This window comes from Aspergillus ambiguus, assembly GCF_047715705.1.
Source record: "Aspergillus ambiguus strain CBS 117.58 unplaced genomic scaffold BDV59scaffold_33, whole genome shotgun sequence".
Lineage (NCBI taxonomy): Eukaryota > Fungi > Ascomycota > Eurotiomycetes > Eurotiales > Aspergillaceae > Aspergillus > Aspergillus ambiguus.
Window position 1 is genome coordinate 231,398 of NW_027395546.1, and position 23,091 is coordinate 254,488.

General features: G+C 54.0%; 9 protein-coding genes across 9 annotated transcripts; 4 read left to right on the top strand and 5 right to left on the bottom strand.

Annotated features, from left to right (window-relative positions):
* The first annotated feature begins 942 nt into the window (after nt 1-942).
* On the top strand, nt 943-2,528 carry BDV59DRAFT_97016 (pheromone receptor). The gene is made up of 3 exons (XM_073697422.1): nt 943-1,569; nt 1,631-2,108; nt 2,157-2,528. The coding sequence occupies exons 1-3, from the start codon at nt 1,026-1,028 to the stop codon at nt 2,440-2,442; spliced, it is 1,308 nt and encodes a 435-aa protein (XP_073545115.1). The 5' UTR covers nt 943-1,025; the 3' UTR covers nt 2,443-2,528.
* Nucleotides 2,529-2,697: 169 nt separating this feature from the next.
* On the top strand, nt 2,698-3,104 carry BDV59DRAFT_184848 (uncharacterized protein). Its single transcript, XM_073690754.1, has one exon. It carries the CDS (start codon nt 2,719-2,721, stop codon nt 2,884-2,886), a length of 168 nt encoding a protein of 55 aa, XP_073545116.1. The 5' UTR covers nt 2,698-2,718; the 3' UTR covers nt 2,887-3,104.
* Nucleotides 2,698-3,754, bottom strand: BDV59DRAFT_184849 (single-stranded DNA-binding protein). Its single transcript, XM_073690755.1, has 3 exons — nt 3,358-3,754; nt 3,083-3,171; nt 2,698-3,003 (listed from the first exon to the last, which is right to left on the bottom strand). Exons 1-3 carry the CDS (start codon nt 3,645-3,647, stop codon nt 2,936-2,938), a joined length of 447 nt encoding a protein of 148 aa, XP_073545117.1. The 5' UTR covers nt 3,648-3,754; the 3' UTR covers nt 2,698-2,935.
* A 1,755-nt stretch (nt 3,755-5,509) lies between these two features.
* BDV59DRAFT_204527 (uncharacterized protein) lies at nt 5,510-11,470 on the top strand (the record flags this gene model as incomplete). Its single annotated transcript, XM_073694482.1, has 6 exons — nt 5,510-5,819; nt 5,878-6,007; nt 6,057-6,105; nt 6,158-6,545; nt 6,602-9,012; nt 10,301-11,470. 6 exons carry the CDS (start codon nt 5,510-5,512, stop codon nt 11,468-11,470), a joined length of 4,458 nt encoding a protein of 1,485 aa, XP_073545118.1.
* A 490-nt stretch (nt 11,471-11,960) lies between these two features.
* BDV59DRAFT_204528 (AP-2 complex subunit mu) lies at nt 11,961-13,419 on the top strand (the record flags this gene model as incomplete). Its single annotated transcript, XM_073694483.1, has 2 exons — nt 11,961-12,297; nt 12,419-13,419. The coding sequence occupies 2 exons, from the start codon at nt 11,961-11,963 to the stop codon at nt 13,417-13,419; spliced, it is 1,338 nt and encodes a 445-aa protein (XP_073545119.1).
* A 371-nt stretch (nt 13,420-13,790) lies between these two features.
* Nucleotides 13,791-15,370, bottom strand: BDV59DRAFT_184863 (uncharacterized protein). Its single transcript, XM_073690756.1, has one exon. The coding sequence runs from the start codon at nt 14,959-14,961 to the stop codon at nt 14,149-14,151; it is 813 nt and encodes a 270-aa protein (XP_073545120.1). The 5' UTR covers nt 14,962-15,370; the 3' UTR covers nt 13,791-14,148.
* A 1,622-nt stretch (nt 15,371-16,992) lies between these two features.
* On the bottom strand, nt 16,993-17,806 carry BDV59DRAFT_184867 (uncharacterized protein). Its single transcript, XM_073690757.1, has 2 exons — nt 17,332-17,806; nt 16,993-17,265 (listed from the first exon to the last, which is right to left on the bottom strand). The coding sequence occupies exon 2, from the start codon at nt 17,213-17,215 to the stop codon at nt 17,006-17,008; it is 210 nt and encodes a 69-aa protein (XP_073545121.1). The 5' UTR covers nt 17,216-17,265; nt 17,332-17,806; the 3' UTR covers nt 16,993-17,005.
* Nucleotides 17,807-18,552: 746 nt separating this feature from the next.
* Nucleotides 18,553-20,564, bottom strand: BDV59DRAFT_204530 (serine/threonine-protein kinase; the record flags this gene model as incomplete). The annotated part of the gene is made up of 7 exons (XM_073694484.1): nt 18,553-19,288; nt 19,338-19,631; nt 19,680-19,726; nt 19,779-20,042; nt 20,101-20,227; nt 20,285-20,383; nt 20,434-20,564. 7 exons carry the CDS (start codon nt 20,562-20,564, stop codon nt 18,553-18,555), a joined length of 1,698 nt encoding a protein of 565 aa, XP_073545122.1.
* Nucleotides 20,565-20,754: 190 nt separating this feature from the next.
* On the bottom strand, nt 20,755-23,055 carry BDV59DRAFT_184868 (putative C2H2 finger and ankyrin domain protein). The gene is made up of 2 exons (XM_073690758.1): nt 22,765-23,055; nt 20,755-22,706 (listed from the first exon to the last, which is right to left on the bottom strand). The coding sequence occupies exons 1-2, from the start codon at nt 22,814-22,816 to the stop codon at nt 20,809-20,811; spliced, it is 1,950 nt and encodes a 649-aa protein (XP_073545123.1). The 5' UTR covers nt 22,817-23,055; the 3' UTR covers nt 20,755-20,808.
* Between the last annotated feature and the right edge of the window lie 36 nt (nt 23,056-23,091).

The window sequence follows — 23,091 nt, forward strand, 5'->3', positions numbered from 1 at the left end:
ACAACCCCCGACCTCAGGTATATCGATCTGCTCCATTTCCATCCGGACCACTAATGGTCCGAGCGGCCGGGCACTGTCACATCCAGAGTCGAGATATGGGCTGCGTCATTGTAGGTTTCGTCTGTACCACGCTGATGTCCCAGTCCCGCCGAGTCTGGGATCTTGAGCAGAAATACAGTTCCGGGTGGCCAATGGGGACTTCCAGATGAACTGTTCTCTCGTCTGTCCGACTGCGACCTGCAAGGGCTCGGGTGGTCATCCGCTTGGGCCGATGGTGGTTTGCCTGGATTGATCGGTTCGGATAGTCAATATGGGAATTGGGAAGAGCGCTACGCACCGTGTCTGAGACCAGACCCCATGAGATGGCGGAGGAAGAGATGCGCGAGAGAGGAGGGAGTGAATAGCAAGGGGGGTGGATGTGGTGAACTCTTATTGATACCCCGAAAGGGAAATGGGCTGGTCTGATATCAAAGCCTCCTCCAACTACTCGCCCTCCTCCACCATCTGTTTCTCTTCAAGTGCAACCGGCTAAGGCGCCTGATGATGATCTCGGCAGAAACACAATATCCTCCCTGGTTCGAAAAACATGCAGAGCCCACAGCAAGGAGTCTCGTTCGATTACCTTCCCTTCCTCCTCCGGCCTCTATTGAGACAGTCTCTATATACATTTATTGCCTGGTTTTCCTTCTTGTGTTTGAGTTCTTTAACTCGATTCTCCATTCTCTATTGGGCGGTTATTGGGGAACTGCACTCTGGGACATGGAATAAGGTCCTCAACTGGAACACATCTGGTTTTATTCGACTCTCGATCTCCACACTCAATAAGAAAGTCTTCAGGATGGAGCTCTCCTGTCTCTGATCGACCCTCACTCTCGCTTGTCATCTACCCCTGCGTCGTTCTTTAAAGCGAGGATGATACTGTTCTTCCTCCCAGCGTCTCTCTCTCCCGGCTTCAGTCAATCTCTTCAGACCATACAACCTAAAGCAGACAGTTTCTTCCGACGACACTCAAGCAGATCTCCACAATGGTATACATGCAGACTATACTAGTCCCGATCTTGTCATTTACTTCCATCCTACTCAGTATCACTCCTTTGATCTTACACGCACAGAACCGGAACTGGCCAGCGACGTGCCTGATCTGCTGGTGCTTGGCTCTAGGCCTTTTTAATATTGTCAATGCCGCGATTTGGCCAAATGATGACATTGATACCTGGTGGAACGGAGCTGGTCTCTGCGACGTAGAGGTCAAGATCATGGTCGCGAGTTATGTTGCCGTGCCCGGGAATCTACTGTGCATCTTTCGAAACTTGGCCTCGGTGCTGGACACTAGGCGCGCAACTCTGGTCCCCACAACGCAGCAACGCTGGAGAAACCACATCATTGACGTCCTCTTTTGTATTGTCGCGCCCGTGATGTCCATGGTCACCCACATTGTGTACCAGAAAAGCCGATACGTGCTCTGGGGAATCTCCGGATGCGTCAATAGCTTTGACGAAAGCTGGGTGAGCCTCGTCTTATCTTTCATGTGGCCTCCGATTATTTGCTTCATCGCCGGATACTACTGCGGTACGCCACCCCTTACCATTTGGCAACGCTCACATGCATGGCTGACCAAAGCGTTGCGCAGGCCTGGTCCTGTACAGGCTTCATAAATATCGGACCCAATTCGGCAACATCCTGGGATCGGCAAACAGCAATCTAAGCAAATCACGCTTTCTGCGACTTTTCTTCCTCTCGTTTGTGATGCTCCTGGCGATTATCCCCACCCAGATCTTCGTGGTCTACAAAAATATCCAGTACTCTTACCCGTGGCACTCATATTCGTGGAGGTCAGCCCATCCACCGTCCTGGGGCGTTATTACCAAGTGGCGTTCAGATGGGGAGGTCTTCTTTGACCGTTGGATACCCATCGCTTCAGGGTTTCTCTTCTTTGTTTTCTTTGGATGCGGCAACGATGCAGCTACAATTCATCGCAGTATTCTTCGCTTCCTGGGTTTTACCTGTGTGCAGGGGCCCTCGCTAGGAACGTCTCCGTTCAGCGGGACTGGATATATGAACAGTCGTGCCAAGATACTAGGACGCAAGAAATGGTCGTCGACATCAAGGTAGGGCTAGGATCGATGCCCGTCAGCGCTGTACTGACGTTTTGATAGAACATACGTAAACAATACGACGAGTACCAGAGTGGCTGGTACAATCTACGAAGATCTAGAAATGAGTACCCGTGTCCGACATGGGCCCAAGGGTCCGGGCTGGCTACAGTGGTTTAGATCCAGTGGAGTGACGCCTCTCACTCCACCAGCGAATCCCATTTCTACAATTGCGTGGGCAGGGACAAGCATGAGCAGGGGAAGCAGTGAGTTTACGGAGACGCCTACGAGAAAAGACTTCATTCGAGTGAAGCAGGTGATTAACCAGGAAAGTGAGTTGCAATTGTAACCCAACATGGTGATTGACGCGTATTAGAAATTTTATTTTCCGATCCCTGATTTCACCCCGGCTCAATTCGTCCCCTACATGTACACTTAGCATTTTTGCCGTCCTCTTCGGGGTTAATGGCCTTACACTATTTAGTTCGCCCAGCTTTAATCACGACATCGTGTAATGTAGATACACTTAAAGCCGTCTGAGTAGAGCACACCACAGATGCACGTGGCCAGCCGCAGTTACCGTCTTACGTAGGTCACCGGTGGTATCAATTTAAAAATAGCATGCATGGACTGCATATCGATCCCGAGGGAAGTTCATTCGAGGGTATACTTGCACAACAACTTACAATACAGAAGGCAAAAAGGATACGTTCCTCCGACTGTCGCCTCACCGACAGGTCGGAGCCGAAGAGCGGAGAATTCGAGAAGAAACCAACCCATTATTGAACCTTAAACACCAACCGGCCACAGCCCATCTACCCTGAGACTCTCTCTCCCTTATCCTAAAAGCCCGAAGCGGTGGGATCTTCCGAAGTAGCGGTAGCAGGGCGCTTGAGGACTTCGAGTGTGCCTAAGAATTGGAGAATTAACGTGGATTAGCCTGCACCCTGACTGAGTCAACCGCACATTGGGGCAACGGTGTTGCTTACGTTGGACGATGCTCAAGCTTGACTGCTTCTTTCCCTCAGCGTCTTGCCACTGGCGCATGCTTGCGTCTCCCTCAACGTACACCAGAGTTCTAAGCAGGATCATAGGTTAGCATTGGCTGCACCGACTCCGACATATGCCTCCAGTCGCGTGGGCAACCGATATAACCACATATGCTCCTGCATGCGGGTCGATCGGTTCTATATATATCCCATTCCCACGCGGAAATCGGCACAGACGCGTGCATCTCTGCGCATTAACGATCTCACGGACTTACCCCTTCGGCAGGTTGAGGAGATGGTCCCGTTGAGGGCCCTCCGCCTGGAAACTGGACACCCGGAACCAGCTCGTCTGTCGGTTGTCGCGGGGACCGTAGGACGAGCCCACCGCATATTTGATGACATCCTGGCCGGTCGAGGTGGCCTGCAGCTCGGGCTCTGCTGCCAGACGGCCAGTGATGATCATCCGGGCCACGGAACGCGACGAGGACGAGCTGAAGGAGCGCGCAGACAGAGTACGGGGCGCGGTGCGCGCAAACGGGCGCAACGATGCAGCAAAAGTAGACATGGTAATCGCGTTTCTGGGAGCACGGAGATCTGTTCTTGATCGTTCGGGGGGACGGTGGCAGTAGACAGGGGGGTTGTCGCGCCTTCGATTGAGAGCTGATTACGTTACCGGCGCGATAACGCGAGACGGTACACGTGATCCAGAGCTATTGATTGGACGGGCTATTTCTATCAACTCCTCCATGATCGTCATCACCATCTTCTTCATTCTCATGGTCGAAGGGAGTCCTCGAGCTGCTGCTGTGCTGAACCGGGAATCCATGCAACTGGAGATTAACAAGTTGCCACCTCCCTTCGGAGAATCTGGCGCTATCGATACGAGATCCCGACGTTCAGCGTCAAGATCTTTGTGACCTGTGAGATGTCATCGTATTTATTGGCTGTAGCAGCAAGGCATCCTCAGATCCTACCTCGCTTCAGTTGACTTACTATCATTCAACGAAGGCTGATGTACAACAGAATTGTCTGCGAGTCAGATCATCGGCTCGGTCTTCGCTCACCGCTTCTATCCTGCAGCTATTATTGACCCCAGAGCAAAACCCAATTTGACCGGGATATTCCATAATGAGGTATCTCAATGAGATACATAGCTTACTGGTCTGAGGAACTCATGTTCGAACCTCTACGTCAATTGCATTGTGGGCGATCCACATCGTAACCGATAACAGTGATATTGACAATTCCCCTTCAATCCCACAAGCACGACAAGGACGTTTTAGAGGTCGTACATCTCGGAAATTAGCAATCATCTTATCACCCACTAACGTCGCAAGATGCAACCCCCTCAGGGTCATCGAGGTACAAGGGCTTTTCCTCTTTCTCCCCTCTTCACCAAGTGATAGGCGAAAGCCGCCCCAAAAGAATTTGACCTGTCGTCTCCTGCAGCCGATCACACTAACCCACCAACAAATGGTGGCTAGTGGCGTTTTGTGATGATCGGCGATGTCGACGATCAGGATGAAGGTTTACCATGGCTTCACTGGCGCTCCATTGGCCTTGGCGGAAGCCACCACTGGCAAAATCTTTTGTCGAGGTTCCGACATATGGCGTACAGGCTTGTCGGTGACCATGATGCCAGCGCAGAGGCTATGTGCCTGGCCCTGCATAGACACCACGCCAACTGTTCCAACTGTTCGCCATCTTGCACTCCTGTATGACATTGGACGTGTGAGCTGGCTTCGAGCCCAGAAGCCAACCCCGGTCCTCTCAGGGCGCAAATCTTAATTATTGAAGGACTAGCACTGTTCCTTACATATTCTACCTGACATGTCAGGGATGGCAGAGGTGATCTTCTGCGAACCGGCTACCTGGACCATCCAGAAGCTGACATGGTACGATAGTCTTAACGCTCCCGACTGGATTGTGCCTGAAATAGCAGATCACTGCCCGATAGTCCTAGTTCTGCTGCAACCACAGCACCATTTTGCTTTTTGCCGTCTTTCTTTCGGTGGAACAACTCACATATTCCATGCATCAGCTTCGTACGGAGTAGTCTATTTCTCGGGGCTCGCTACCGATCTGGTAGGTCTGAACGAGCCACTCCCTGCTCGAGATCTCCCGCCTGCTGTGCAGGTATGTTGGAGTAAAACCGCTTATACATAGTGGGGGCAGCCCTGCATCTACTTTTTGTTTAATGTTCTTCGCCACGTTTCTTGCCTTCGGCGGTGCATCAGTATCACAAATCCTTCCCGCGTTAATCTTATATGTTGCCGAGAGATCTATCACAGGATGTGAATGATCACTGCTTGGTAACCTAGCCCCGAGCAATTAGTCCATACATCATAGTTCCGAGTCCCAGATTCTGCCACCTTTTGAACATCTACCCCGAGCCTGTTGACTCTACTTTGATCCGAACCCCGCAAAATGCGGCTGGCTTCTCAACTGATCGCGCTGGCCTGTCTTCTATTTGCCTTGCTGGTGATTTCTGAGGAATTACCCAAAACCGAGGGTCAGCGCCATGGAGACATCGTCTATCTAGTGGCGAGAGAGACAGCTCCTGAGACGCCAACAGTGACGAAAAGTGATGCAACGGAGGCAGCTACAACCGCGAACGGTGCCACGGCGAGCGCAACAAACCATACTACAGGAGCCGCAAATTCGACCTCAACGACCGATGCGAGTACGCGGACTTCCACCACTGTCCCGACATTAAATGCGTCGGTACCAGCCCAGAGTGAGTATGGTCTTTGGTAACATGCATTGTCCCTTTCTCACGCCCAGTCCTACCTTAGATGGAACAAACTCCACAGAAGCAGGCGCTCTTCCGCTTCAACCCGTTGTCACTCCTGCATTGGGGATTGGCGGCTTCATTCTCCTGGCTACCGGTGCGGTACTCGCCTTGATCGGGATTCGGAATCTATGGTAATAACCGCAATCGGCATCCCCGATCCCACAGCTTACAAAGTGATAGGGTACAAGTATTTCTGTCGACGGCTTTCTTGACCAGTATCGGAGTAACGGTTCGTGATATCCTTGATCCGATCATCGCACCAATGCTGACGGATGTCACAGGTGTTAATCGTCTACGTAATGAACCCGCCCGTTCGTGTTGCGGTCCAGGGCGCATACCTAGTTGCGGTGTTCTTCACAGGCATAACATTCGGGGCACTCTCCATCGTGTTCAAAGAACTAACGGAGGGCTTGGGCTGCCTTCTTGGAGGGTTCTGTCTCAGCATGTGGCTTCTTTGCCTGAAGCCTGGCGGCCTTCTCGGCGACGAAAGCTCCAAGAGCGGGTTTATAGGCGCCATCTCCGTTGGGATCTACGCCCTCTCCTTCAGCCATTATACCCGCCCTTATGCATTGATTGGATCGACCGCCGCAGCCGGAGGCACGGCGGTGGCGTTGGGAATCGACTGCTTCAGTAGGGCTGGACTGAAGGAATTCTGGCTTTACATCTGGGGTAAGCCGCCCTTTCATGTGGCTGATACATCTGCAACCCTGCTAAACAGAGCACAGCGCTGAACGACGATATATTCCCGCTCAATACGAACACCTATCCCGTGACGCGCAACATCCGAGTGGAGCTCGCGGCTACAGTCATCGTCGCTATCCTGGGCGTGATCTCGCAGCTACGCCTGTGGAACGTCATCCGCGAACGCCGGCGAAAGGAGGAAAAGCTCCGAGCAGAGGACGAGAAACGAAAAGAGGAAGCCGAGGCAGAGGTCGGCCGTCGCCTAGAGGAACATAACCTTAAGGATCGTCTGGCGTGGGAAGCGCGGTACAACAGCTCTGGGCCTGATATCCCCGAGCTCGGGACGAATTCGAGGACCTGTCTTGCGGATGAGAAGGAGGAGTTGCGGAAGGCGAAGGAAATCGACAGCCTGACAGGCTCGTCTGCGCAGTCGAGTGCGTCTGAAGAGTCTTACCGGTGCTCGGACTGTCGGGAGAGAGGAGCGAACGGTGAGTCCGCTTACGCTCCCTCCACTGCCAGGCGGTCTGTGGGAGGGTCGGACGTGGGCCAGGAAGAAGGTGGAGGGGATACGGTTGACGGAGAATCCCATATGTCGGCGGACAAAGCGAATCATCCTCCGCTGAGAGTGTTTGACGGCGCCGCAGCGGCAAGAATGCAAGACGACAACAAGTCCGAGGTTACCGCTATTATTGGCTCGGAAACGGGCACGATACGATCTAAACGGTTCTCTGCGAGATCTATGCTGGACCGAATGTCCGTGATGAGCAATACGAGACAGATGTCGGAGTCACAAGAAGCGCTTGTCTCCTGCCCTGATGGCGCTTCTTCTGCGGTGGTCGATATGGACGACGATGATGTCGAGTGTCGCAGTGTTGAGGCAGACGCTGACGAGAAAGCCAGAAGCGTGAACAGTGGCACGGAAGAAACTTCGAAGCCAGTGGAGAAAAGAGAGTCATCCGACACTAAGATAACTACCAAGGCTGCGGAAGAGCAGAGTGTTTATTCCCGGGGCGTGGAAGAAACTAAGGACGTAAGACAGAGGGACTCCATCACACAAGAAGCCCACGAAGAACGTCCATTATCCAGGGAAGAGACCACACTGGAGCAAAGAGATGTGTCAGGGGACGATCCCAAGGAATCCCAAAAGGTTGAGGCTGAAGTCAATCCCACAGAGATCGAGGATGAAAAGAGAAAATCGGGCCATACTACAGACACTGGGGGTAACGACTTAACGTCGCCTGCGGCAGAAGGATCAGCTCGCAGTCAGTCTCAAGCAGGTCGAACGAAAAGATCATCAAGCGGTAAAGAAAGCACGCAGGATAAGCGCAAGAGCGGCTCAAAATCTGTGGCCAAGGGCAAGCTCAAAAAGGAGGAACCGGCCAGGTTGGACGCAAACACCGTCAAGCAACTTCCGCAGAGAGACTCTATCGTGGTCCAGTCATACCGAACAAACGAATGGGCTAAGCACCTAGCCGACGCGGAAATCTTGGAGCCAGAACCGATTGAACCTATTGAAGAGGAAGTATCAGCAGCTGCTGTGGACAAGAAAGAGACTGCCGCCCCCGTCAAAGTGGAGGAGTTGCTGCAAACGCCCCTAAACGCACAGCCACCTCCCGCTGTCGAACGTCATGCCTCGATCGGGAGAACGTCGTCGAGTACAAACGAGCATCATCGAAGATCCGGGGAGTCCCAGTCGCGCCGGGATTCGCAGTCGACGAAGAGAGGGTCACGCTCCAAGCGACTATCCGGATTGTCTTCGATATCGACGCCTGACGGTTCGCAGCAGTTGGCTGCCGATGTTCAACCACACCCTGTGCAGGCAAGGATGAGCGGTGCCTATCCAGCGCCTACTCCACTGCCTCCCATTGCTGATGCGGTGGAACACCCTCGTGAAGAGGCTGAGCCTCCCAAACCTCAATGGATCGGGCCACCGCCACTCCTCGCAGTACGAGAGGGACTGGTGCAAAACAAGCTGACATCGTTCTCGCTGGGTCCGGATCCCTGGGCCTCTCGAATGAGCCCAGGCCTCCCGTCAATGACTCGTTCGTCGCCGATGCTGCCAACAAACCCCGTTTCCGAGGACGAAGACAATATGCCACTCTCCCGGCGCCGAACGATGCTCCATCAGCAAACGCAGTGGAGTTCGCCGGCCAAGGTCGCCCCCCCGGTAGCCGCGAGATGGAGTCAGGGTAATGCTCCGATCGCTGGTCCCCCTCCGGCGGTTCTGGGGCGGCGGACATCCGCACGCGAGAGCGCCTACAACAACCAGCGATCATTGTCGCGAACCAATTCGGGCTCGAAGATCGGCATCGACCCATACTCCGGAGGACCGCAACAGCGGAGCTCGTCGTCGATCAATATCGACCAGGCGATTGTGCAGGGGATGCAGCGCGGTGACATGAGTAGTCTGCATCGCGATGCCATGCGACGGATGCAAGCCAAGGCCAATCGGAACGTAAACGGGCGGCAGACTTGACATGTTTTGTGGTGTCTCTTTTTTATTTTTTTGCGAATTTTGGGCGTGAGATGTTTGGATTTTCAAGATTCCCCACTATCATTCGTCATCTTATGGATATGGAATTCTAGATTTGCACGTGAACTGGAGTTTTGGAAGGATTTCTGGACAGTTTGTAGTCCATAGCAATCAACGAGCCGTTTGATTATGTATTTCTGGCCATGTTTCACTCTGAGGAGGGACTTTTGACAGTCTGGACTGTGGCGGAAGGATTGGCTACTATACGTACTAGCGCTAGTGATATAGTCGGGACATTATTAGCAATGCCCACGCCAGGGGCCGAACTATCCGCGCGAATCCGAGTGGGATTAGCCTTTTCGGATGCTTCAATTTGATTGAGGTGTTGGACTGGTCATTGACTTATTTGCTGGTTTGCTGGGAGACGGTCAGCACAGACGGACTGTTCATGGACGAGGAGTGTGATAGTGATCAAGGTACTGAGAAGGGGATTCTCAGAGTCCCCCGTTTGAAACGCACTCTGTAGGAGGAAGTCCCTACCTAGGTAGTTTTGGGGAGTTGTCTGTTTGATTGCCCTAACATGAGGCAAAGTTTTAAGCCTTACCTGGATTATTGAACCATTGATTGTCTCGCCATCGGGTGGGTATGAGGGAGGGTTTAAAATACTCATGGCATCCATCGATGCTGGATCTTTTCTTTGTCTCTTCGTCTTTCTTGTTCTGCTGGTACTTTTTGTGCTCCATACCTACCGTCTGAGGCACTGCGTACACCACCGCCACCGTCGACTCCTATTCGGTCAAGCCCTAACTATACGAACCATCTCTATAGCGTCGTACCACAATCCGCCCTCCATCCCAATTGACGGAAAAGGAGACCGTGACAGATTCAACGAATCCCTCCAGAGTCCTACTGCCCACAATCCCTCACCACGGAGACACTCGCTCTGGATGTCGCGCTCAGGCCGAAGAGCGTCCCTTGCCTGGTTGCCCCTTTCGACCCTCCGGCCAATCACCACCGCCCGCTGCCCACCACGGCTTCATCCGCTTCTTCATCTTCTCCTCTTTCTCCTCCTCCTCCTCCTCTTCAACCTCTTCACCCTCCGCCTCGTTCGCTTCATCCTCCCCTCCCTCGCTTGGTTCCCTCTTCTTCCTCCCTCTCCGACTCCGTCTCTATCGCTCCCTCCCACCATCCCCTCTTGTTATCCCCGTCCGAGGTTGAAAAACCCGCCTCCTGTTCGCGATTCCCCCGCAGCCCGCGCGGTTCGTCGCAGTCCCACTTCCCTCCGAATTTGGCTTCGGCCGATCATCATATCCGTCCGAAAAGTTCGTCGCGATCTCTGCCGCGACCCCGAAACTCGTGGATTCCTCCCGCCATCTTACGCCCTCCTGCCGTTCGCCTCGCCAACCCCGTCAACTACGTCCCGCGCATCACTCCCGTAGCTGTCCCCCATCCCCTCCAGTTCTCCGACGAAACCCCTGGTCTCGACGCGCATCGCGAAGCCTACCCGCTCCTGTCGCTTCCCGAGCGACGTCGCAGCCGAGCCAACCCCTCGCCCAATAGTCTGGTCGTGGAGCGCAGTCAGGGGGAGTCCGAAAGTGGGCGCTCCAGTATCGCATTGCCTCGAGGGCAACGGCGCAGTGGTGGTGCTTTGCGTGAAGATTGGCCGCTCCAGGAGATGTCCGAACCGAGGACGGCGAATGGTCGGGATCAAGAGCCTGTCTCGACCCTGCGTGCCCCCGAACAAGCACATCTCGGCCTCGAGGCCAACAGCTCCGATGCCCGCGGGCCCCTGGATGACCGACCGCGCCATGTGCGGTCACATACCTCGCTCCGTTCGCAATCCCAGATCGCCTCCATCCCGTCCCATACGGGTCAGCCAGGCCCCGAGCCCGACGGACAAGAAGAATTGGCCTGGGGTCCCGCCCATCCGTGCTACCCTCATATCAACCCCCATGTGCCGCTAGGGTCGCAGGAATACCTGTCCACCCGGATCATCCGTATCCGACGAGATTGGATGGTTAAGGGGGATTTGGCTCCGACCTTCTCCAATCTGTACCCGGAGATTCTCGACCCCTTATTACCCGAGCAAGAGTTCCGCAAGGTGATTTCGTCGATCAATGACGAGCTCGTCAAGGCATTCGACCCGTTCAGTCTGCGCAATTGGATCGACGGGGCCTTGGGCTTGCTGACCGGCTGGCTCTGGGAGGACGCGGGCGCCCCGGGAATCAAGAGCCACCTCAAACGCGTAGAGGATTGGCTGGAGAGATGGAACCGAGAGGTGGGCGAAAAGGACGGCGTGCATATCTGGAGCCTGAGACGGACGGCCTATATGTCGCTGGACATTCAGATCCCCGATCCCAAGGTCGGCATCATCCCCAGCGAGGGTGGTCCTTCGTTACCAGGTACGCGGCCCAGCAGTGCCGTTGGACGCGATGTGTGATGGCGCCAGTCTGCACAGCCGGCGTCTGGTATTTTCCTCCTTTTTTCTTCGATTTGGGTCTTTATTTCTTGTAATTTTTCCTCTTCTTCTTTCCATACCTTTCTACCTATTGTGCATTTTCAAGCGTGGACGTCCTGGGATGCGCTCCTTCGCCTTAATGATATCCATGTCATGTCCTTGTTTCAATCAGTGATACCTCTGTACTTTGGGAATGAGCACCTGAATTGTATACAATGTTCGAAACTATTGAATATAATTTGTGATATAATTTGACTATTTACTACTGGTTACTTTGAGACAATTAAGTAAATTACATGTTTGGCCCGAGTGCTGGCTGGGTGTCATAATTCCCCACGTCGCACCCAGAACTTCTCCCTCCGCGCGGATCTCCAACCAACTTTCCCATCCACACCCCCCCTTTCTCTCCTCCCTCTCTCCTCCCTCTCTCCTCCCTCTCTCCTTACCCTCCTCTCCTCATCCTCCCTCCACCATGCTCTCCGGCATTCTCATCTTCAACCAGAAAGGCGAGAACCTCATCTTCCGCGCCTTCCGCAATGACTGTCGCCCTCGTCTCGCCGACATCTTCCGCATCCAGGTCATCTCCAATCCGCAGGTCCGGTCCCCGATTTTGACCCTGGGGTCCACCACGTTCAGCCATGTGAAGCACGAGAATATCTATCTGGTAGCTGTGACGAAGAGCAATGCCAACGCCGCCCTGGTGTTCGAATTCCTGTACCGACTGGTGATGCTCGGGAAGAGCTACTTTGGCAAGTTCGACGAGGAAGCGGTCAAGAACAATTTCGTCCTCATCTACGAGCTCCTAGACGGTGCGCACTCTACCCATCGCACCCACTGCCTTGTTGAACCCATCGACTGCAATGCGGTGCACCTCCTGTTCCCCCATCCCGGCCCAACATGGCTAACCCAACCCCACCCCTCCTTCCACAGAAATCCTTGATTTCGGATACCCCCAGAACACCGAGACAGATACGCTGAAGATGTACATCACGACGGAGGGCGTCAAGTCCGCGATCGCCAACTCGCCCACGGACTCCAGCCGCATCACCATGCAAGCGACGGGGGCGCTCTCCTGGCGGCGGTCCGACATCAAGTACCGCAAGAACGAGGCGTTCGTGGACGTGATCGAGGATGTCAACCTGCTCATGTCGGCGACCGGCACCGTACTCCGGGCGGACGTCAACGGGCAGATCATCATGCGGGCGTACCTGTCCGGCACGCCGGAGTGCAAGTTCGGGCTGAACGACCGGCTGCTACTCGACTCGGGGGCGGGGGCGGCGGGGGCGGCCGGTGCGGCGACGACGCCGGGCAACCGCGACGGGACGATGAAGGCGACACGGGCGGCGGCCGGGTCGGTCACGCTGGAGGACTGCCAGTTCCACCAGTGTGTGAAGCTGGGACGGTTCGACGCGGACCGGATCATCTCGTTTGTGCCGCCGGACGGGGAGTTCGAGCTGATGCGGTACCGGGCGACGGAGAACGTCAACCTGCCGTTCAAGGTGCACCCGATCGTGCGCGAGGTCGGCACCACGCGCGTCGAGTACAGCGTCGCCATCAAGGCCAACTACAGCTCCAAGCTCTTCGCCACCAACGTCGTCGTCCGCATCCCCACCCCGCTCAACACCGCCAAAACCACCGAGCGCACCAGCCAGGGCCGCGCCAAGTACGAGCCCGAGCACAACAACATCGTCTGGAAGATCGCCCGCTTCTCCGGCGGCAGCGAGTACGTCCTCACCGCCGAGGCCACCCTCACCAGCATGACCCACCAGAAGGCCTGGAGCCGGCCGCCGCTCAGTTTGTCGTTCAGTCTGCTCATGTTCACGAGTAGCGGCCTGCTCGTGCGCTACCTCAAGGTGTTTGAGAAGAGCAACTACAGCAGTGTCAAATGGGTGCGGTATATGACCCGTGCGGGAAGTTATGAGATTCGGTAGGTTTTCTTTCGTCCTTTGCGCCCTTTGGCCAAACTGCGTCATGGCTGACGGATGCTCTAGGTTCTAACTGGTCTACTGCGGGCCAAGTAGCCGGGGGTTCTGTTGAGATACATCTTTCAATATCATACCATAAGCTGGGTGTTTGGCGTTAACTTGTGTCTATTTTTCTCTTGTCTTATTGTCGTCATAGTAATAAATCGCAGCCTGCATGATATGTACTACTAAAGTGTAGAAGCTCTCGTCGGCGTAGTCCACCGATACAATGCATTGTCACTAGTAATAGAGTATAAAGAGTTACACAATTATACATGCATAACCCGATAAGCTCCACCACGGAGGATCCTTGCATGGTTCCCATGGTGATAAGCATCGTACTTATCTAACGTTATCGATCGAGTATACCCGTTCAATGAATGCAATCAGGTGAGGTAGGCAAGTAAGTATACATGATAATACAACAAGCGACGCAATCCAGTTGAGCCAGCAAGCCACAGGCATATACAGAGATTAAGAACAAGGTAATGAAAAACGTCCATCTCAACACAGAAGAGACCAGAAACGAAAGACAAAAGAATCGAAGCACATAATAATACAGCAAGCGCAGATACCGTCTGCGACACCGGCCGGTGATATCCCATAAAGTAAACATGATCCGCCAATATTGCACATATGATCAGAAACAAAGGAAATTACAGAAGAAAGGAATAAAAGACTCCACCGAGGAGAACATCACTGCAGCCAGCTTTCGTTGAGACGACCTCGAACCATACGACGACCTCGTCGCAAGCCGACATTGCCATCCCCAACGAGCGCCTGCCACCGACGCCCGACGCTGGCATTATCCTTGCCTATTCGCCGGGCGCATTCGTCCCAGTCGCGTTGCGACAATTGGAACTTCTCCAGGACGATCTCGACGAGCCGCTGGTCATCGTCGGTGGTCCAGGCGTCGTCCGGCACGGCCGGCTCCTCCGCCTCTTCGATGGACGGAAGCGCCGCGTCGGGATCGAACGACGGCGCGCTGTCATTAGGCGCGGGGGGGTCTTGTTTCCGTTGATGAGCGGGCGAGGGAGGCGATTGTGTGGTGGGCGGGGAATGGAGGGAGTAGAAGTCGGATTGCGAGAGGCCCAGGGGCAGATCGTACGGGACCTGTCGGCGGCGCTTGGGAGTCGAGAATCTGCAACGCGCGCCCATTTCTGGTTCGCTGATGGTATCTTCATCCACGTCTTCCTCGAAACGGTCGCGGCGTCGTTTGTTGACGCCTCGGGTGGGCTTTAGGGAGGAGTTGATTTCTTTGTGCTTCCGCGATCGGGCGGAGGACGTGGGTCGGATATGGAGGGGGCTCTGGAGGCGTTGGGGCTTTGCGCGTCGGGGAGATGACGCCGGTGATGCGTTGAGGAGCGATTGTAAGGTACGACAGGTTCCTAGGAGGCCATTTCTGGATGGAAAGTCGTCGTCGGATGGAGGAGGTGTCGAGAAAAGGCGACTGGGGGTGAGGCGCGACGGACGGCGCATGTCACAAGGAAGCGCGGAGGGGAGCAACATGGTTGCACTGAGGGTATTTGAGTGAGGTGGAGCGAAGGATCAATGGGGAGGAGATAAATGAGCGATGCGATAGAGCGAATGGAGGCGACTATGATGGATGGTCGATGGGAAGTTTCGCAAGACAGGTTTTGTGCGTTGACGTGCGCGACGGCGCTGTTTGCGCCGGAGGAGGTTTGAACGAGCTGGGGAGGAGATATCGAATCAAAAACGAATGGAGATGTAATTTGAATAATAGCGCTTCCAAATCGAAGGAATCCGAGGGATGCGACGAGAGATGGGGAGGAAGATGGATGGATGGAGGATGAAGCGAGAGAGAGAGAGAGGGTGAGGGAGATGGTGGATGTGCGGGTGGAGGAACGCGGGAACGATAAGTTTAAGAGCCGGACGGAAAAGGAATGACCGTTGAGTGGTCGCTCCCGTTCGGTTACCGCAAACGGCCAACACATCCAACGCAATGAAAAGTGCAATGGAGCAATGGATCAATATGTCCAGGTCTTGAAACGTGAGTGTCTCCTGGTCAGAGCTGTCCAAATCTGCAAACACAAAGAATGGCGGGGTGATATGATCCCTCTCCTGTCGTGCTGGCTGTCTTTGCTGGCTCTCTGAGAGACTCTTCTCTCCTTGACAGGGGAAGGAATGCGACTATATTACTCTCGGGAGAACCCACTGCTATCAGTGATGGACAGGAGGACCACTATATCCCCTCCATATACACTACACTAAGCCCCTCCTGCGGGTGGTGTGGTCCCCATAGTGAGACAAGGAGTCAAAGAACCGACAAGAGGGATGTACCATGCAAGGACAATTTGATGCCCGTAAAGCCCGCCACAGCCCTCCCACGAGATCCATTGGGTTCATCCCCTCCTGAAGTTCGTCGTCATCCGCACCTGGCCGCGATCCCCTCGGGCTTGGACCTCGTTCTGGTGGAACTCCCTAGAGGGATCGTCCTACAACGGTCGCCCCGTTCTCGCTCCAAGGGTTCTTCCTATTCTCCTATCTCCTCCCTGCAGGCGGCAATCATGACGTCCGACGCTTCAGGCCCGTGCTGCGCCGCCGTGCAATCGCATGGCACATGCAATGCACGGTAGTTCTGGTCTCCAGCAGGCGCCTTACTCCACGCTCGGAGTTTTTTGCTTTTCTGCTCCTAATCTACGCGATATTGCCTGATATTGCGGTAGATGAAACGAAGTAATCAAACGGCTCTTGACTAGCCATTTTCTGAAAGCCTAAACCCTTCGAAGTGTGGTTGGGATGCTGTCTTACTGTAGATGTCTATACACCTGGATTGACCCATTCTTCCCCCAGGATTCCAGGACATGGACTTATCCCCAGTATCCCAACCCTCTCGGCCTGGTCACTACATAAAGACCGTCTCAGACCCTCCATCTTGTTCACTGTTTCTCACTCCAGGCCGACCTTGTCCGACACTCTGCAACCCCCACCGTTTTCCCAATCCGGTTATATTGGTTGCAACGCGAACGCGTCGCGGTGCGCGTTAGATTCGCGTCCGCGCACACGCTCGTGTCAGCCAATAACAAGGCTCGCTAGTTGCGCGCTTACTTAACCCATCCGACTAGCTAAGAACTACAGCCAGTCCTCCAGTACGAGTATACCCAAAGACAACGAGCGCAGGAGTATCCATCCCTGGACAGGCCAGCAGATATCCCGAGTAAATGGGGTGGTTAGAGGACTGTCCTCCTATCGCGCGATCTTATCTGCGATTCACCCCCGCCTCCTTGCGTCATGTCCGCCCTACGTACAGGTTCTCGGAAATCCCACATTCCTCTCGAGGGCTTAGGCGCTTAGACGGCTGGTTGGGGCCATTTCTTTGAGTGGCGCAGGAGTGTCTTTGCCTCGTCCTCTCAACCCTTGTCCGATGGGCGCTTTTGATTTGACTCACATCATCCCTCTGTGGCGGTCCCGCCACCCTCGATGATGGACGCACATCGGGCAATTAGGCGTCCTTGCTTAGTGCGTATGGGCTGACTGCTTGCTGCACCTTCCCTTAAGGCTGCATTATCTTGCAGGTGACGGCTACGCAATTCTACGAGTATGCCAGGGAGCCGAGATGCTGACAGTTATAGATCACGGCGGGACTACGGGGACGATATTGTCCTCCATAAATTCGCAAAATGCTGAACAAAGAAACAAATGTTGAATGAATTGTCCCAGGCGACCAGGCAAATCTAACCCTGGCCCAAGGGAGGGAGATCTCTCGACCTCGTCCTAGAAACGAAGGAAGGTACTCAATCATTGGCTACTTAGGAGCGCCAGCCCTGTAATCTGAATCATGTTGGCGAAAGGGTATCGAGTCTTTCTTCTCCTGAGCTACGTTACATACGCTCTGGTGACCGGTTTCCCAGCCTCCAGGTGGAGTCCCACTCCACAAACGCAAGGGATGTCGAACAGGTGCACCTTCGCCCAAAATCGCCGACTGTGGATCGTCCCCACAAACGGATATGCAAATCATTCAACTGGTTGTCGCTAAAGGCCCTTGGTCTAGTACTACTGAGTTTGAAAGTCCAGATCTCCTTCAGCCCTTCAATCCAAGGGTTGCTCGCCACATCTAGAGTTCCAGCCTAGTGAACAAGCGGATCTCCCTTTCATGCCCTAGTGCAGTTGGATCATACACTCTCTGATCAAGCACTCCACTTCGCTGCTTTTCTTTATCCTCTGAATTATCGGAAACACACGGCTAACATCATACACAATGGAACATTGGAACTAACCCTCCAAGCCAATGGGACTGGCAAGCCGCATTTATACGAGTACTCATGTTCTATTCTTAGCTTCTGGTTGCGTCCTCGGGGCATAGTGGATCACCATTGAACTGTGCAATAGGCTGAAGTTGGTGAATCAGAATACCCCTGGCTTCCTCATTCACAATGCGCTTCTCTGTACTAGGTAGATACAGCCGATCATGGCGATCATGGAACCGTGGTTTAGTTGCCTATAGAATGATGCAATGGATGAATTTCCTATAGTCTTCCATCTCGTCTATTGTCCTGCAACACAGGGATCCAATAAAACCTATTCATAGTCCCTCGATAAACAAGGGTCATCCGCATGATGTCGTGACCACAACTTGTTTCACTCCTTCCCGTTCATCCCCCATCTGTTACTCCTGTACTTTCTTTTCTTTCCGGACAGAGTCTTGTGACAGGAAACAGGGCTGCCCTGTCGCCCTTTCCATTTGATTCCGAGTATACTCCTGACCAATTACAACTCTCGGGATATCCCCTTGGTGCGCCTAGGAGTGGACATCCCACCCTTGTTACGTATCTGCGACCTAGCCTGACTCTACTCAGTTCGAAGAAATAGCAGTCCTACATGTGGAACCAGGTTACTAGCAAGACTAATATTACAGTTTCAAGTGCCTGCACTCGAATCCCATCCATACACCCTGATGCTTAGTGGGTAGCTAATTTTCATACGTACGGTGACCCCATCCTGCGTAATATCAGCCCTAACATATCATAGTTGAGCAATTCCCTCCTAAATCTCGCTGCCGTATGGAATATATTGCCTTTTCCCAGTAACAGCATTGTTAACTTCCTGGTAGACCTCATCGTCTGCGTCGTCCTCACATATCTAGAGCGTGTTGTAGTCAACTTTCATAGGGGGAGGAAGTCCGTCGAAGGTGAAGTAGATTGCTGGGCTTGTATTAGGAACCTGTCCAGCGCTTAAATCCTCTGGATCAGCTCCCATCCACAACGGGGATCCCGTACTGCTCAGATCCTCAGGGTGTAACTTGTCGTGGTCGAACCGATCCTGTGACGTATTTGGTTCATCACTGACCGCCCTATTGAGTGCTGGAAGTTGCGGATCTGAAAGCGTAGACGACGCTGCTTGAGATGGACTAATGAAGTATTGCGAATCAAGTAATCCTGCGTTCGAAGATGGTGCTCCTGATGAAGGCTGACTTTCCCCAGCACCATGGGTCGCGTCATCGCGCTGGTTTCCTGCGCCTAGGCCGTCAAGGTCTACTATAAACGGCTCCTTGTGCGCAACAGGCCTCCAATCTTGAATTATCTTTTTATATACTTGCCTGATCGACAGTCCATCAATCTTGTTGGCAAACCAGGCATGACGAAGTGCCTCCTTCGCAGTCATTCGAGAGTCTTCGTCAGGCATGAGAAGCTTGAAAACAAAATCTGCTGCCCGGTGTCTACCGCAATATTTGTGAAATACCTCTTCCAACTCCGTATAGTTCACTGAATACGGATCTTCGGGCATATAGTCCGTCAGAACGACGCAGGCCACGAGACCTAACGACCACATGTCTACTGCTTTCGTGTATCCCAATATATGATTTGGGAGGATTTCTCTGTTTTCCGTCAGCTAGGGCCTGTTGCCATTTGGTACTAGATACCTACGGCGCGGTGTAACCGAACGAGCCGACCATGGTGAAAAACCGTCCCTCGACAGGTTCCCTCATGTTGGCAGCCCCGAAATCGGTGAGCACAGCCCTGGGAGCGGTGCCGTTCCCAGTCAGAAGGATGTTGTCTGGTTTGAGATCCCGATGGACGATATTATGGTCGTGCAGATAATCCAGAGCCTTGGTCACTTGTAGGATTACAAGCATAGAGTTGGTATAGCCTATCCCGTTTGGATGCGATTGCAGAAACGAATATAAATCACCTGCCGAAGCAAGTTCTTGAATCAGGTATCTGGAATCTTTCAGTAATGGTCTTCGAGGAAAATGCGGGCAGGCTGACATTGTGTTTGAAGACTTGAACACTCGCTCCACCCTAATGATGTTCGCCTACAGACATGTTAGTCCACGCGACAGGACTAGTGAACCACCTACAACCTACTTGCGAGAGCCTCTTGAGGATGTTCGCCTCACGATCGTATCTAGCAAACTCGGCTTGGATCTTATTGGCCGCGGACCCTTGAGCAGCAACGACCATGTCCGAGGCCGAGGGCTGCAGTTTCGCCGTTTTGGACTTTGTGGGTTGCAGGCTGGTGATCTTGCAGGCAAATTGCTGACCAGTCGCCTTGTTGTATGCCATATACACCTTGCCGGAACCGCCCTCTCCCAGAAGGCAATCGGTGACTTTGTATTCGGCTTCGATCATCTACGAAAGGTAATCAGGATGGTGTCAATGGAATGGAACGACTGGCGACAATACGCACCTTGATCTCGTTGCGTCGCACTTCATCAAATTGGAATTTACTGGGCTTGCATGCGGCATCATACCGGATTCGCGTCGAGACCAAAGTCAAGATATCCCCGTCCCTCAGGATGCAAGCCCCGTGTCCTCTTTGCAATGGGTAGTCATTCCATAGGGTATGGACCCATGTGAGGCACTTGACATACACTACCGGAATGCAGCGAGGATCGTCGGCGTCAAATAACACAGTGTAGACCCGTAGGTGCTTGTTTGATATGCGAGGGTCATCCAAAACAAGATCATTACTATTTGCTCTGGTTAGAAACGATCAGTTTGGCTGATTGTCCAATTCTACCTTTCTGGGTCCCGTCCTACGAAGGTACTCCTACCTTCGTAAACGAGGGTGGAAATGGCCTTTTCTGTATTGGGAAGATCCAGGACAGTGAGTGTCCCGATGACAGTCGCTTCGTCTTCGGAGTCCGACATGGTGCCTCTGGAAGACGTATGGTCGGGGAGCAGATGATGGTAGTGGATGGTCAAGTGGAAAAGTTTGCAGGAAAGAGAGAGAGAGAGAGCACCTGCTCTGCTGCCTATGCCTATTCCGACATTACCATCGAGTCCTCCAATATGATTCAATGTATCCAGCTGTTTGAAAAATTCCGGTGGACTCATTTCACTTCATTAGTATCGATCTATGTACGTCATCACTATCGTCACTCCACACGATGGATCACCTCCCCTGCATTCGTCGTATGCGCTCTTCCGCCGCTCTCGCTCGTCGCTCCCTCTCCAGACGCATCCTCATCTCCGGCGTCATTCCTCGCATCTCTTCCTCCCTCTTCTCCTGGGCTGTCTTCTCAACCGCCCCGAGCGCACGGCCGGCGGGCCGTCGTGCTTCCTGCGAGGCAGCCCGGGCGATGTCCTCATTCTTCAGTCGATCCATTTCTGCCTTGCGACGGATCGCCTCCTCTTCTTCAGCGGATTTCTTTTCCCGCTCGGTACGCTGATTCGCGTCATCTCTCGTGATTCCGGAAGGAACCTTAGTGGCCTCCCAGTTCCATTTCGACTCGCCCAATTCGTGGCGCGCTACGCGGAAAGCGTCCCGGGTTGGTCGATCCCCTGCCAGCTCGAACGGCGTTCGTCCTTCGCTGTTCACGGTAGTTGGGTCTGCCTCCACCTTGGTCAGGAGAGCTAGTACCATGGCCGGTGAGTCTATTTGGGCGGCCAAATGAAGAGGAGTCGGGGCGCGGAAATTCTGCTGCGAATCGGACGGTTGAAACGTGAATGACGCGGGTATTGAGTTTTTGGACAGGTAGGACATGAGCGCCGGGATCTTAGAGCGGCGGATAAGAGCTTGGATCTGGGTGGTATGTAGCATGGCGGCTTCGTCCTCCTTCGACAGCTTCGGCTTCGACGGTTGAGGTCGGGGCGTCGACGGCTTGGATGTTTCTTGTCGCTGTTTCGCTTCGGCCGCCGCGAGGGCGGCCTCGTCGACCTGGCTGACTTTCACGCGCGTGAGTTCTTTGAAGCAGCGCATGAGTTCGCCCTGAGTGGCGCGACGCGTGCTGAAGGGGAACCCCCTCAGCCGCGGGTCGTTCTGCTTCATCACCTGGCCCTCGTGGTTTCCGAAGAGAATCCGTCGGTTGGTACTTCCGGTCGCTCGGACAAACAACAGTTGGGCGTCATCGATCATCTGCTTCCAGTCCGCCAGAAGCTCCCTAATCTCCTTCTCCAGCGCAGCTTCGTTGTACCGTCGCAGGCTTGAACCGGCGGAATGCGCGGCCCCCCGGGCTGCATCGCTTGCCGATTGTGAGCCACCCTGCTTGCGTCGGGTGGTATAGCGGTGGAAGGTCTTGTGGGCGATTACTCGTGCCTGGCGTTCTTCGACACCACCTTGTCTTCGGTGGATCTCCGGGGCCAGTGACACAAGCATGGCCGCAAAATGTCCGCCTCCGATCATGCACATGAAGATATGCGGGCTGGGTGACGGTTGCTGCTGTTGGGTTCCTTCGGTCTGGTCGTTACTCCTCCGCGGACTGACGGCAACGAGTTGTTTCTTCCGCAAGGAATCAACCAAATGCCGCGGCTCGTCCTGCTCGACATCCGAGAACAAAGCCCTGTATACGCCGAGTGAGACGTTGGAAGGGAAGAGAGAGCTCGAGAACCAGAACAACGGGTGCTTTCCGGCCGTTTGCTTCCGGGAGGATGACGCTTCCATTTCTTCCTCGTTCGCCTGGGATATCTTGGCCTGCCGTTTCAGCAAAGCCGAAAGTTGTCCGCCCCCGTCATCTTCGTCGTCGCCTTCGGATGATTCAGACCCGGAGATGGATTCGTCCAGCTCGCCAACTGCCTTGTTGAACTGCACCTCATCCAAAGTCGGGTTTCCGCGGAGCTGTGCTTTCAGATTGTATCGATGGTGATCGGATCGAACATGGCTTCGCTGTTCCTGGACGTTCAAGAAGGAAACCTTGCAGAGGGTGCAGGAGGTGGAGGAGGCAACCGCGAGGTCTTGCGCGGCTTCGTAGCGGGTTTCTCCAGGCGTGTCAAGGCTGTCTTCGGCGACGGTGATCGCTCTTTCGTCGTTTTTTAAGGCGAGTGTTGTGAGAAGGCCCTGCGGCAGGTCATATACTGGCGCATTGGGAGGTCAGGCTGGGTAAAACGAACGAGGGGATATGCCAGCACTCACCATACAAGGGCCGTTTGAGAAGCTCCTCGGCACTAGGGGTCTCAGCGACCATAGCGAACTCAATGGCCGTCTTATGAGGGGTGGAGATGACAGAACTGCACAACGTAGGGCAAACGCGGGGGGCGGCGGCAATATCACGCAGGCTTTCACCGCCTTTGATGGTCACATACAGATGCAGTACCGATGCACCGGAGGAGATACAGAGAGGCGCCTACACGGTAGACAGGGAGATGAGGGGGATATCGAAGTTGCCTTTCAGGATACTTCAGTTTTCTATGTCGGTTCGGCGAGTCATCGTGACTCACAGGGCTGTGTTGACCGTGTATC